General features: G+C 42.0%; 1 protein-coding gene across 1 annotated transcript in view; it reads right to left on the reverse strand.

Moving 5' to 3' along the window:
* Positions 1-15,419, reverse strand: part of IGSF21 (immunoglobin superfamily member 21) — a 401,664-nt gene that overhangs the window by 238,400 nt on the left and 147,845 nt on the right. Inside the window, exon 2 of the mRNA XM_051988401.1 lies at positions 10,291-10,403. Within this exon, the coding sequence (XP_051844361.1) occupies positions 10,291-10,403 (113 nt within the window). The remainder of the gene's footprint in view (positions 1-10,290; positions 10,404-15,419) is intronic.

Here is a 15,419-nt window from a genome sequence, read left to right on the forward strand (position 1 = left end):
CAGACCCACAATTCCCCACGTGCTAATGGCCGCTGTCAAATACTTTCAGCCACACACTCACACACACACACACACACACACACACACACACACTCCCTCTGTCTCTGTCTCTCATTGCAGACTTGCAGCCATCAGCATCCACGCACAAATTTACATTTCTCGTACACATATTCCATGTCACAACTTATCACAAAGAACCTTAACAGCTGGGCATCCTGCCTAGGGATGGAGGATTGAATAGAGCCCCACACTGAGGGCCAGCCGAACAGTCCTCAGCACAGTTGTGCAGGACAAATCATCACTGGTCCAATTTTCTCTTAGAAGTCCTCTCAGTCCTGGCTCCCAAGCAGCGGAGGAAGCAAGGGTGAGCCTCTCAATCAAGGCCCACGGGAGAACATGAAACATGAACCCCTGGCTTCTTTTTATGGAAGGACAACCAGGAGCCATCCCACGTTCGGCTGAACACGGATGGATCACTGCTTTTCCATTCACTGACATCCTCAGTAGCAAGTCCCCTGCTCCATCCAGCTCCAACTGGGCTCATCTCTCCCTGTGCTTATGCTAATAATAGCTAATTTTTACAGAGAGATTACTAAGTTCCAGGCATTTTGCTAAGAGTCTTACAAGTATTATTCCATTTGCCTCCACAACAACCCTGGGAGGTTTTTCATTGTTGTTCACTGGTTTCTGACTCTTAGTGACTCCCTGGGGGTTTTCTTGGCCGTTTCCTTCTGCAGCTCATTTTATGAGGAAACTGAGGCAAACAGGATGAAGTGACTTGCCTGGGATCCAATTAGTAAGTATCTGAGATGGGATTTAAACTCAATTCTTTCTGATTCCAGATTTCGGGGCTCTCTACTCTGCTACCTAGCTGCCCCCTAATACTGCATTAGATTGTGACCAGAATTTAGGAAGGATATTGGGATTTAATGAGTATCCAGAACAAGGTGAACAGAATGAAGAAGGACATTAAGGTCATGCCCTACGTGGACTGGTTAAAGGACATGGTCATGTTTAGCCTGGAGAAGGGAAGACTCTGCCAAGGTATGGTAATTAACTTCAAGTGTTTAAAAGAAAGAGGAAGAGGAGTGGGAAAAGAGGGAGGAGGGGAAAAGGGGGAGGAGGACAAGTAGCAGCGTAAGAAGAAGAAGGAGGAGGAGGAGGAAAGGAGGAAGAGGAGAAAGAGGAAGAGGAGGAGGAGAAGGAGGAGGAGGAAAGGAGGAAGAGGAGGAAGAGGAAGAGGAGGAGGAGGAGGAAAGGAGGAAGAGAAGAAAGAGGAAGAGGAGGAGAAGGAGGAGGAGGAAAGGAGGAAGAGGAGAAAGAGGAAGAGGAGGAGAAGGAGGAGAGGAAAGGAGGAAGAGGAGAAAGAGGAAGAGGAGGAGGAGGAGGAAAGGAGGAAGAGAAGAAAGAGGAAGAGGAGGAGAAGAAGAAGAAGGAGGAGGAGGAAAGGAAGAAGAGGAGAAAGAGGAAGAGGAGAAGAAGAAAAGAACTTGGCAAAACTAGGGGTCATGGATAAACATTATTTGGCCTAGATGTCAGGAGAAACTTCTTGATCATTGACATTCTCCAAAAGCAGAATGGGCTGCCTCCTGGAGACAGTCAGTGACCTCTCACTGGAAGTCTGCAGGCAAACGTTGGGTGACCATTATTTGGGCATTTTGTAAAAGAGAATCTTGTTCAAAGATCCATTAGATCAGATGGCTTCCCAAATCCTTTCCAGTTTACCATCTCTCCTCCCACATAGTTTATCTTAGATTGGAACCCTTCTTCCTCAAGCAGCTTAGGTCAGTTCCTAGGAGGCTGGATGATGGAGGAAAGGGTTTAGGAGCTTTTCCTTTTTCTCTGAAAAAAGTGGGCCTCAGATGGCAGATATGTTTTAGATACCCAGACTTAGGTCCCTCTAGGATGGAGACTTGTGACTTTAATCTAATATCATTAGATCTCATAGCTGGAAGGAACCCCAGAAGCCATCTAGTCCATCCCTATCTTTGCAGTAATCCCCTCTGCCATATCCCCAAAGTGCTCGTTGAATCTCTGATTGAATTCTTCCAGAGCTGGAGAAATCACTACTTACCAGAGCAACCAATTCTACTTTTAGACATTCCAATTTATTTGAATTTTCCTCCTTCTAATAATCTGAAATCTGACACTGCCTATAACTGCTATCCATTGCTTTTTTCCCTATTCAGCTAGGTAATAAATAGAGCTCAGATGCTGAAGTCAGGAAAACCTGAGTTCAAATCCTACTAACTAGCTTTGTGACTGGGAAAGTCACTTAACTTTTGACTGCCTCAGTTTTCTTATCTGTAAAATAAAGAATAAAAATAGCATCTACCTATCAAGATTGTTGTGACTATTAAATAAGATATTTGTAAATGGTCCTGCACATAATGGACTCAATCAGTACTTGTTTCTTTTTCTTCCTCCCTCCCTCTCTCCCTTCCTTCCTTCCTTCCTCCCTCCCTCTCTCCCTTCTTTCTTCCCTCCCTCCCTCTCCCTCTTCCTTCTTTCCTTCCTCCCTCCCTCTCTCCCTTTTTTCTTCCCTCCCTCCTTTCCTTTCTCCTTCCTCCCTCCCTCCTTCCCTTCCTCCCTCCTTCTTTCCTTCTTTCCCTCCTTCCTTCTTTCCCTCCTTCCTTCCTTCTTTCCTCCCTTCTTTAGGAACAAACAAAACAAATTGACTCCCTGTTGCCTGCAACAACCCTCTAAATAATGGAAAATAACTCTCATGTCTTCCTACCAAATGTTCTTTTCACCAGGCTCAGCCTCTCAGCTTCTAAGAATCATAGATTTAGTACCAAAATTGGAGAGATGAAGAAACCGGGTTCAGAAGAGGTTAACTTATTGCTCCAAAGATAAACAGGTAGTAAAGAACAGGGATAGGATTCCAAGCTAGATCTTCAAATACACTCTTGGTATTCTTTCCGCTATACCATGCTATTCCCTTTAATCAGTTCCCACCTGACACACCTTCCGGCCCCCTCCACTCCTAGGAGCCCACCTAAAGAATCAAATCAGTCCACAATTTCTCCCCTTCCCTCCTCCCCATCCCCAAGGTTCAGTTTGATCACACTTCTAAGATGATTTATTTAAACCTGGGGAGTGTAGGACCCATCACAATGCTCTGATTTTCTCTTTTAAAGGGATTGGATGCACCAGCCCAGCCATGCTTGTGTAATCCATTCATTCCTTCCAAGCTCAGATCTGTGAGCCCATTCACTGGGGATGGGGGTGGGAGGAAGCTGGGATGTGGGGGAGGAGAGCCATAAATACAGCAGACAAATAACCGAAGTGGGCTCGGGGGAGGCCCCGAGTGGTTGTGGAGTGTGGTGGGCGTGGGCCACATTTACCCCCTTTCCTTCTAGCATTCTAGAGTCTAAAAACCATTCCCAGTCTCTATGAATTTTTAGCTAGAGCATTCTGATTTCTGAGCTCTGGATTGGGAGTCAAAGGTTGTTTGTTGTTCTGACTCTTCATGATGCTGGGGTTTTCTTGGCAGAGAAACTGGAGTTCTTCTCCAGCTTATTTGACAGCTAAGGAAACTGAGGCAAACCAGGTGAAGTGACTTGCTACTAAATATCTGATGATAAGTAACTCTACCCCCTGCACCTGGGCTCGGCAAGCCCTAGATGCCCTCCACCTCTAAAAATCTGGCCTTTAGCACAGTGGCTCTCAAAGCCTAGTCCAGAGCATCCTGGGAATCTCTGAAATCCTTTCAGAGAGTCTACAAATTCATAATTAGTTTTTATTTTTAATGTGATCAATATCTATAACTATAAACCACATAAACAAAAACTCTTTGGACAGATCCTCAATTATTTTTAATAGGATAAAGATATTGAGAACAAAAGTTTGAGGACCACTACAGCACTAGCCAGCTACATCATCAAGTTAACCTCTCAGGAACCTCAGTTTCCCCATTTAAAAATGTGAGAAGTCAAAAGAGATAATCCATCACTCCTGTCCTGCTCTAAGTCTGTGACTTAAAGATCATGGAACCTTCACCATTCATTACTTGTGTGACTGACCACTCTGAACCTCAGTAACCTCATCTATAAAATGAGGGGATGGACTCACTGGTCCCTAAGGTCTCTTCCAGCTCTCAGTTTGGGACCTCTTAACCTATAAAGGTAGAACGTTTTAATTTTATCTGCACCTCCAGCCCCCAGCTCCTGAAAAGGAAGGAAAGGTCACCAGATTTAAGTCAGAAGACTCAAATTCAAATCTCAGCTTTGTGACTCACTAATATGGAGGCTTTAGAGAAAGAACCCCCTTTGCAGATGGTGGGTTGGGTTTTAGTGAGGGCTGAATTGCTTTCCTGGCTGTGGTTTGGGGACTTGCCTCCCACTCTCTCCTTCCCTCCCCTGTTTCACCGTGGCCTTTCCACATTGGGCCTTCTGCCTCGCTTCTTATCTGCTGGAGTTCAGCCGTTCGCAGTCAGCCATCTGAAGGCTGGTGTGGCACAGGGCCAAAGGAGATAAGAGGCCGGAGAACTCCAATTCATCAGCCTTCTTTCCCACTTCCACTGCCCAGCCTGTGGTGCCTGCTCTTGGTGTGGGCGCCTCGTGGGTACCCACAGGCCTTCCGAGGGGCGCCCACTCCAGACGGAGACCATCAGCCAAGTTCACAAGTCTATCCACCTTTAAAATACCCAGCTCTTGGCTCCAATGGACGATTTGCATGTGATTTACATGCATTTGCATATGGCACAGAGGCCCTCACTCAAAGGATGTGAAATGAAATAAAATTAATTAATTAGTGCAGCCTTCCATAACTCAATAGTCAGCGCCTGACACAAATAAGAGACAGAACTGACTTTTAGGGCAATCAATATCAGAAGTCACGGGCCAGAGGAGAGGGAGAGTTAGAGACAGGGGTTTCTCATGGAGGATAGTGGGAAGAATTAATGGCCAGCCCAACTTGCCTTCTTATTCCTCCACTCTCCATCCCCTGCCATGAGAAAAAAAAAATCACAGATTTGGATCTGGACAGTTCTCATACTTTTCACCATGATTGGAATAGCCTCCATTTCTACATCAACATCAAAGCCCGGCTTTGCTGCTTACTACCATTGTGACTTTGTGCTTTAGGAACTCCATTCTGCACCTGCTGGACCGTTGGCCCACCCCTCAGGTCCCCTTCGGCCTAAGCCTCCTCCTCTTACTCCCACTGCCCACTTTTTCTCCCTCCTCCAGCTTCTCCGGGCTCTTCCCCTTCACCTCTCCTTGAACACGCTTTCTTGGACCCTCATTATTTATGCACATGGCATCAACTCTCCATTAGATCAGAAGTTCATGAGGGCAGGGACAAGATCATTCTTCATTTCTGCTCCTTCAGCCAAACACATTTCTTATGCATGGCGAGCAGGCAATAGATATTTGCCAAATTGAATGGAAGGAACCTTCTATCGCATCTACTCTGATCTCTTCCCTCAGGAGATGTAGCCCCCAGGAGTCAAACCCTGGGCTTTTTATACAACACTCTCTATGGTTTTGGGGTATGCTGGGATAGGGTGCCCTGGCTCCGGAACAAATAAAGAATCCCCAGGATTGAAGCCCCAGATACTGCTCCAAGCCCTGACAAATCCCCATGTTCGCAATTCCCCGACCCTCAGAATGTTGTGTTATATATGGCAGCTTTCTGTGTGGTGCGGCAGAGAGAGGGCTAGATTTGGAGTCCAGGAAGATTTGTGTTCATATTCTATCCCAGATATTTCCTAAATTGGGACCGTGGATAAGTCATTTAATTTCTCTTAAGCTCAATCTACTCATCTATAAAATTAGGGGGTATAATTATACCTGTAGGACTTATAGTTCCTCATAGGGTTGCTGTGAGGACTAAATGAGATCATCCATACACACATACACATACACATATATGTATATGATGCTTTGCAAAATTTAAAGTATTATATAAATAACGTAGTAGTAGCAGTAGCAGCAATAGTAGTAGTAGTTGTAGTCTTTGTCATAGCTATTGTATTTGCTATTGTTGCTATTGCTATTATTTGCATTGTTTTTATTTGCATGATTTGCATATTCCCTCTATTGTACTATGAGTTACTGATTAAACTTCATATCTTACAAAAAAAATAGTGAGAGCATTAATGATGAATGAATGAATGAAAGATCTGCAATTAGAATCTCTGTTCTTCAGTCTGGCATTAGTTGTTCAGAAGGTAATGTCTGCTAGACTCTCTGGAAAGGCAAATTGGAAAATCTGTTTTCCAAGGAGACGTGGCTTCTGACTCTATCTCAGCTGCCATGATTTGTGGTTGGTTAAATGAGAATATCAAAGGATGTCTGGTACTGGGAGCTTTGCAGGAGAGGTTCCCAAAGTTTCCTAGAAATGTTAAGTGACTAGGGGTGAGGATGGGGCAGGGAGAGCTCTATTGTGCCTTATAAGCTCTACAGGTTTGAAGGGTAAAGATCTTCTCATAGCCTATGAATTCCCACCATGGAACCTTGGTCTTCCTTTCTTTTAACATAAGTAGATAACAGCACGGTACATGGAAGAGGCAGTGAGTTGATAGGCACAAAAACTTGGGTTTGAATTCTGTTTTTGTGACTTACTCCCTTGGTCACTTTACTCAAGGTATTTATCTTCTCTATTCTTTCACAGGTTAATTGTACATTATTTCAAAGTCTGATTCTTCTTATGCAGCGAAATAACTGTATGAACATGTTTACATATATTGTATTTTACTTATACTTTAACATATTTAACATGTATTGGTTAATCTGCTATCTGGGAGAGGGGAGAGGGGGAAGGAGAGGAAAAATTGGAACAAAAGGTTTGACAACTGTCAATGCTGAAAAATTACCCATACATATAACTTGTAAATAAAAAGCTATAATAATATCTTCTTTAAGACTCAGTTTCTTTATCTATCAAATGTGAGTATAATCTCTAAAGTTCCCTCCCTGCTGTGGATTCTCTGATCCTATCAACTGGTGACTGATTCATTTAAGAAACATTTATTAAGTGGCAACTGTATTCAGTATCCCGTGCTCAACAACGATGGAGATGGAGCTTAATAAATGTCTGATGATGGATGAGATAAACCAAAGATTCTTCCCTCATGGAACTTACAATCTAATTGGGGGATGACTACAGACATATGGAAATACACTCCACAAAAGTTCATATTAATTGTATCAGAGAGGCACAAAGTGTTCTGAGAGAAAGATTGGGAGGTCAGAGAGGAGGGGAGAGAGGAAGCTTTCCCTGAGGAGCTGGTATTTGGGCTGGGAAGGGAGGACATTCTAGGCACAGAAAAACAATGAGCAAAGTTACACAGGTAAGAGAATAGGACATGTACATGGGGGCAGAAAGTAATCCACGTTGCCTAGGGCTTGAAGTACAAGGGGTTGGAGGATTCACATGGAAGAATATTGTTAAGTTAGGCTAATGTCAGACAAGAGGGAGAGAGACCTGAAACACCAGGGATATAAGTGTGATCCTGACTCAGCATGGAGGACTGCATAAAGTACTGGATTTGAAGTCAGGAAGATCTGCTTGTGTGACTATGGTTCAGTCACTTAGGCTTTCTGAGCCCCAGTTTCCTTATCTGTAAAATGATGTGGGGTTGGACTGGCTGGTATCTGAGGACCCTTGGAGCCTTAAATCTATAAATCCATTTCCCCTCCAGGACTCAGTTTCCTTAACTATAAAATGAGGTGGGATTGAAGTAGACAACTTTTCAAGTCCCTCTTCCAGTCTAGCTATCTGATACTATAATCTTATCATCAGAGGGAAATAGGGAGCCACTGAAGACTTTTGGGGAGAGCAGTGATGCGGAAGGTTGGTCAGCAAGTAGTGGAAAGGGCCCATTGGAGAGGTCCAGAGTGGAGACCAGAAGACCTTCCAGCATCCACTCTACTGCAACAGTACCAGCCATCATCCCCTCCCCATCCCCCACCACTTATCGCCCTTTCTGGGTGATGTTTTCAAGAGGGATGTGTTTCCGATAGCAGAAAGCAGGAGTTAATTTCTTCTAGCCCTCCGGCCATGTGCTAATGAGATGCCAGCACAGCATGTGTTATGCAAGTGGCTTTTTTTACACGCCTTGGAAACCTGCGGCTGAGTGATTCAGCACAAGGAGGCTTTAACTCTCTGCCATGTATTGCCCTGGGAGCAGCTTCCTAATCTCTCTGGTTGGGAAGCTCCCAGAGGGCAAGGAATTGGTCTGTTTAGGAAGCCCAAGGCCGTGGAGCCAGAAGCTGGGCTGACGGCCCTCCTCTGACAGCCGCTGTGTAAATGAAAGCAAAATCCTCCCCGAGTTGACTTTCCATCTGGAAAATGGAAATGATCATCCCTGCCTTTTGTAACTCACCAGGCTGCTGGGAGGAAGGCACTTTGTGAATGCTGAAGCTCCCCAGAAACAGAGATCCAATGTTTGTTCTGTAGGGTTCCCAACGTACAGTTGGGAGACACCAAAAGGCTGTGCAGATGGAGAGTGGTGGTGCTTGTCTAGTCCCAGCTACAATCCCCTGTTCTACAGGAACCCTCCCCCCTTCTCTTAACTCCAGAGCTTTCCCTCTGTTCATTATTTCCTATTTATCCCATATGTAACTGGCTTTGTAGATGTTTATTTGCATGTTGTCTTCTCTATTAGAGTGTAAGCTCACTGAGGGCAGGGCCAGTCTTTTGCCTTTAACTTCCTAAGTATTTTAATAAATTGTTATTAATTGATTGAACTCCCCACAGTGCCCGACTTAAGGTATGTCTAGTTTGTCTTCAGGAACCCCATTTGTGGTTTAGAGGCAGGAACACAGGTGTGGGAATCAGATAACTTTGCTGAAGGGCACCTACGTGGCACAAAGGATAGAGCATCAGGTCTGGAGTCAGAAGGATCTGAGTTCAAATCCAGCCTCAGAGTCTTCCTAGCTATGTGATGCTGAGCAAGTCACTTCACCCTGTTTGCCTCAGTTTCCTCACCTGTAAAATGAGTTGGAGAAGGAAATGGCAAACCAGCTCAGTATCTCTGCCAAGAAACCTCAAATAGGCTTATAGAAAGTCAGACATGACTAAAATAATCAAAATCTCAGTTCTTTGTGATCTTCAGTTAACTTATCTGGGTCTCAGTTTCCCTATCTGTAGAAAGAAGGGGTTAGAATTGAACATAAACACTGCTCAATTAAAAAGAACAAGCTTGGCTCCTAAGAAGAGATGAGACTAGACACCCCCTCCCCCCCGCCCCCGACCTCTTTGCAGAGATGTTGGTAGGGATCCATAGCTACAGAACATTGAACGATTTTTCAACATGTTGATTGGTTTCAATGATTGTTTTCTCTTGCTTTTTTTTTTCACAAAAAATTATATAAATGACTTTTTGGGAGAGAGTTATCCTTTTCGTAATTTTTCCATCTCCTTTATTAAAAAACACTTGAGCCAAATTCACCCCTTTCTCTAATGACTAGTCCAACCTTGCCATTAGTTATATAACTACTTCATGGACAATAATATCCTTTTCTCTTTTTTTCCTACAGGGCCATGTTCACATCTAACCCAATTCAGAACAACAGGCACTAATCAATGTAACACCGCCATCTCTGGTACTTCCTTACTACTTATGAAGCAAAAGCCAGTTAACAACTGACAATCAATCCTCTACAGATAGTTTTAAATCTTTCTTCAAAAGCCAGTAATTGATGAAGTGATATATAAAGGAAAATAGCATTCCATTTAACAAATGTTTGTGGAGTGACTGAAGGTACAAGCTATTTGGAATGGTTTTCATTGAAATGTGTTTATGAAGTAGAAACTTAAACAAATCTGTTAAGTCTCCTAAGGAGAGGGACACAGGGAGAAATTTAGAAAATGTTAAGAACAAAAATATCATTAAAATTTTATTTTAAAAATTGAGAGGGCTGGGCTTCTAGTTCTAAATCCTAGAAACTTGATCCTGTAAATCTCAGAGTGATTGATTTAAGTTATCCTCAGTCACTGTTACCTTAGTATACATGTATTTTTTGGATTTAATTTCAAATTTTTGGGAAAAGGAGAGCTCTTGAAGCCCCTGTGTGCTTCCAAGTGAGAGGTTTCCAAGAGCTCTTGGTATGGATTGTTAAGTTCAGTAAAGATCAGTTTTGCTGCCAGTCAAACAGCTGGCAAGGCAGGCCCTCAGGCAAAGTTCTTGGAGACAAAGTAGTCTCTGAGGTTGGACCCTAAAAGGCACGAACACTGGGAAAACTAATGAAGATTAGATCTGAACTAAGAACTGAATCAGGCCTGGACATTCTCCTTCTACAGCACAGACCCTAAGTTTGCTCTGGGCCGGGGATAGCTTACCCTGTACCAGACGATCTCTCGCATTCGGCCATCTGTCTTAAAGTTACATTTCAATGTCACAGCATCTCCAACCACTACTGGTGGAAGTGGCTCAATGCTGACTGTCAGGTAGCCTGCAAGGGAACAAAAGAGAGAGGAAGGTGTGAGGATGAGATGTTACAAAAACAATCTGAGAGGAGATGCAGCCCCTCTCCTCAAAGGGCTTTCAGTTTTGGATGAGTGGGAAATACTTGAAATATCACCATACACCAGAACATTCAAAGAAAACACACTGATAAGTACAGAAAAAAAGTGACAAAATTGATCTAGAATTGGGAGCAACAGGCAGGAGCTGGCTGTGTAGCCAATTATCCTTCCTTTCTCATAGGTACTTTATCCCTTCACCCTGGGCTTTAGCAAGTCATTAACTTTATTATTTTTTATCATTTATTTATTCAACAAAATTTTATTAATGAGGTAGACTCTGTATGCATCACTGGGAGGGGGGGCATTCCTGTCCTCATCTAGTTTAAAGCACTTGATATTTTTCCAGTTGCTTAGATCTATTTGTGTGGAAAGGGTTTTGTAGTTTTGCTCATATAGTTTCTGACTTTCCCTTGGCAGATGGATTGCCAAATATTTTACACTATGCACAGTTATTTTGAAAGGAATTTCTCTTTGTATCTCTTGCTGTTGGATTTCGTTGGTGATGTATAAGAATGCTGATGATTTATATGAATTTATTTTGTATCCTGAAACTTTGCTAAAGTTGTCATTATTTCTAATTGTTTTTTGGTTGATTCTCTAGGGTTCTCTAAGTATACCATCATATCATCTGCAAAGAGTGAGAATTTGGTTTCCTCATTACCTACTCTAATTCCTTTAATCTCTTTTTCTTCTCTTATTGCCAAAGCTAGTATGTCTAATACAATATTGAATAGTAATGATAATAGTGACCAACTTTGTTTCGCCCCTGATCTTATTGGGAATGGTTCCAGTTTATCCTCATTACATATGATGGTTGCTGATGGTTTTAAATAGATGCTATTGACTATTTTAAGGAAAAATCCATTTATTCCTATACTCTTTAGTGTTTTTAATAAAAATGGATGTTGGATTCTATCAAATGATTTTTCTGCATCTATTGAGATAATCATATGGTTTTTGTTAATCTGGTTATTGATATAGTCAATTATGCTAATAGTTTTCCTAATATTGAACCAGTCCTGCATTCCTGATATTAATCCTACTTGATCTTGGTATATTATCCTGGGGACCTCATCTAGTTTGGAAAAGAGAGAAGAAGAGTAGACAAATATGATGCAAATTAGAATAAGATTAGTGCATAAAACCAGTCCAAAGTGCTATGAGATCAAGCAAAGGAGAGAGATCAGAACCAGCTTGGGAAAGGAGAGCATCAAGGAAAGTCTCATGGAACAAATAGCTTTGGTGATGAGCCTTGGAAGATGGACAAAATGACAACAAGCATAAGGAACAAAGTAAGCCAAAGCAGAATAACTTGGGAGCATTTGGGGGATACTGTGTAGCACAGTTTATATGCAATATAGATTACATGAAAACTAAGGTGGACCAAGATTGTTGAAAGCCTTAAACGATGGGTTAAAAAGAAAGGAAAGAAACAAATATTTGATTTTTGAATATTTTTTAAAATTTAATTTACTTTTTGTTTATTTTTAACATACATTGCTTTATGAATCATGTTGGGATAGAAAAATCAGAGCAAAATGGGAAAACCACGAGAGAGATAAAAAAAAAAAAACACAGAAAAAAGTAAACAACATAGCATGTGTTGATTTACGTTCAGTCTCCATAGCTCATTTTCTGGATGCAGATGGCATTTTCTGTCCAAAATCTATTGGGATTGCTTTGGACACTGAACCACTGAGAAAAACCAAGTCATTCACAGTTGACCATTGCACATTCTTGCTGTTATTGTGTACAATGTATTCCTGGTTCTGCTTGTTTCACTCAGCACCAGTTCATGTAAATCTTTCCAGGCTTGTCTAAAATCAGCTTGTTCATCATTTTTATAGGACAATAATATTCCACTATCTTCATATACCACAACTTGTTCAGCCATTCCCCAGTTAATGAGCATCCACTCATTTTCCAATTCTTTGCTACCACAAAAAGAGCTGCTACAAACATTTTTGCACATGTGGGTCCCTTTCCCTCCTTTATGATTTCTTTGGAATATAGACCCAGTAATGGCACTGCTAGGTCAAAGGGTATGCATTTTATAGCCCTTTGGGTAAGTTCTAGATTGCTCTCCAGAATGGTTGGATCCATGAAACAAATATTTATTAATATAATATATTAATATAAACCTATTATGTGCCAAGCACTGTGCTAAGTGCTTTACAAATACTGTTTCTTTTAATCTTCACAACAACCATTATTATTATTATTATTAGAGTTTTTCAGATGACCAAATTAAAACAGAGATTTAAGTGACTTGTCCAGATTCACACAACTAGTTAGTATCCGAGTCCACATTTGAACTCAGTTCTTCCTGATGCCAATCTCAGAGTGTTCTATTCACTATATCAGCTGTTGTTATTGTCATTTTTGTCATGGCTGACTCTTCATGACCTCATTTGGGGTTCTCTTGGCAGAGATGATGAGTGGTTTGCCATTTTCTTCTCCAGCTCATTTTACAGATGAGGAAACTGAGGCCAACAGGACAAAATGACTTGCTCAGGATCACATGACTAATAATTATCTGAGAGCAAATTGAACTCAGATTTTCCTGATCTGGCATTTTTAAGTGTACCACCTTGTTTTCCAAAAAGCAGGTGCAGTTAATGGGTAGAATACTGGATTTGGAGTTAGGAAGATGTAGATTTGAATCCTGTCTCAGACACTTACTGGCTATGAGGCGTTGAGCAAGTAAATTTACTCTGGAATTACTTTCCATTCACCCTGTACAAATCTTTTAAGCATAGTTATTTATATGTTGTCTCCCGCACTGGAATGTGAGCTCTCTGAGGACATGGATAAATGCTTTTACACTTTTTTTCTATCCACAATATTTAGCACAATGACATGTACTTAGTAATCCTTAAAAAAAGTTTTCTGACTTCACTTGAGTAAATTGAGACTGGGAGAAGTTAGGAAGTTCTCAGAAGGGCATTGGGTGGTGCAGTAGACAGAGCACTAGTCCTGGAATCAGGAAGACCAGAGTTCAAATATAGCCTCAGACATTTGCTACCTGTGTGACACTTCACCCTTATTTCTCAAGAATAACAAAGTCTCAGAGCTAGTGTACAATTGAGGCAGGATTTGTATCCAAGTTTTTTCTGATTCTGGAACCACTACTCTAGCCACCAGTGCTTCTTCCCTTCCCTTTGGACCTCAGTTTGCTCCTGTCTAAGATGAGAGGGTCAGATAAGATTTTTCTCTAACATTCCTACTAGTTCTAATAATCAGAAAAAATAAAGAATAGCTTGAGTATGTCACAACTGAGAAAATTTGGAAGAAAGGCCTCCTTTGGTCAGGCTACACTTACAATACAAGAATATACTACAGATTGATGTCACCATATCCAAGGGTCAAGGTCTTGGTCCTACTTTGTGAGCCATTTTGCTTCTCTGGGTCTTGGTTTGCTCTTCTATAAAATGAGTTGAATTCAATTATCGCTAAGGGGCCCATCTACGGCTAACATTCTGTGGTTGTTAATTATACAATATCCTTCTTATACCTATTTATATATTCCGACAGTTGGCCAATGAATTGTTCTCCTGGGTCTGGGCATCTGGAAGCATGATGGAATAGGAAAGAGCTCAGGACTTACACTAAGAAAACCAGAATCTGAGCTCTCATTTTGCAACTTCCCAGCAATGTGACCATGGACTTAATGTCTTGGTCCTTCCCCGAGGGCAGAAAGAAAGTATAGGGCTATCCCTCCACCAAAAGCTAATCTGATTAGCTCCTCATTGGTTCTTACCATTGGACCCTGTAGCAGATTGGTGCTGGTTCCTTCTCTTCCCTCTTCTTGCCTTACAAATTATGATGCCTTTAAAGATAGAGAAAAAACTGCCTTCTGTCCACTATTTCAATACGCCCCAGATTAGCTAGGGAGGTCACCTCCTCTTCCTGAAGGAGGGGAGGAAGGGCAAGTACACCGGCAGCCTGGATTGCTTTGACATAAATCAACCGAGGTGGATGCAGATGGTGAGATCGTGTTCTCTCTCCGGGACTTGGAGAGGCAGACTGAGGGTGGAAACAGGGGAAAGGCAGCTTGCAATGTCAACACTTGTTAGTGGTCAGGGAGTCACAGGTGTGCTTCGGGTGGGAGGAGAAAATGCTGGCAGCCCTATTTGTTGTGACTGCTAATGGCAGTAGCCAGTTATCACAAACTCAGAAGGTGTGAGCATTCAGGGTAGACTCCATGGAGGCATTCAGAAGTATCCAGAGCTTAAGAAGAGCCAAACCTAGAGGGAAAGAAACCAGACAAGCTCACACCTAGGAAGTTGGCAAAGAGGGCTACACATGGAATTAGCCAGTGTTGGAAAGGTTGGAGAAAGCCAGGCTCATTAATATGCTGTTGGTGGAGCTGTGAATTGGTCTGACTGTTCAGGGATAAGGCATCTCAACAATGTTTGGGGGTCCTCAGGTCGGTATTGCAGATATGGAGAAATAATTCATAGACCCAGTCTCCAAGTTGAATGGGCAAAGAGTTTTTTACCCTGATAACAGCGGGCTAGACTCCAGAAGGGAGTTTAATAAAGAATCAATGGAAGGGGGATAGAGCTATACAAAGTTGGATCGGAGCTTCATGTTACTTATTTGCTAATTTTATGGTTTACAAGTAGGTTTGAGAGGTGGTCTCTTCCAAGAACATTGTTATTACTGACCAACAGATTATATCTGCTAATTTTATGGCTTGTATAATGAGGGATGGTCTATTCACTATTGTCTCAGGAACTTGGTCATTACTGATCAACAGATTATATTTGACAATCAGTAATGTTTGTAGGACTATTCTAAGGCTAGAAGATTTCAAAATTATTGACAGACAGATTGTTAGTATATCTAAGGGAAGAAACATCACTGTATTCCTGGGCTGGAGGACGTCTACAGTCATTGATTCTTAGATCTTCAGGATTATATTACTTCCTAGGCCAGAG

Source organism: Antechinus flavipes, chromosome 3 (assembly GCF_016432865.1).
Source record: "Antechinus flavipes isolate AdamAnt ecotype Samford, QLD, Australia chromosome 3, AdamAnt_v2, whole genome shotgun sequence".
Taxonomy (NCBI): Eukaryota; Metazoa; Chordata; class Mammalia; order Dasyuromorphia; family Dasyuridae; genus Antechinus; species Antechinus flavipes.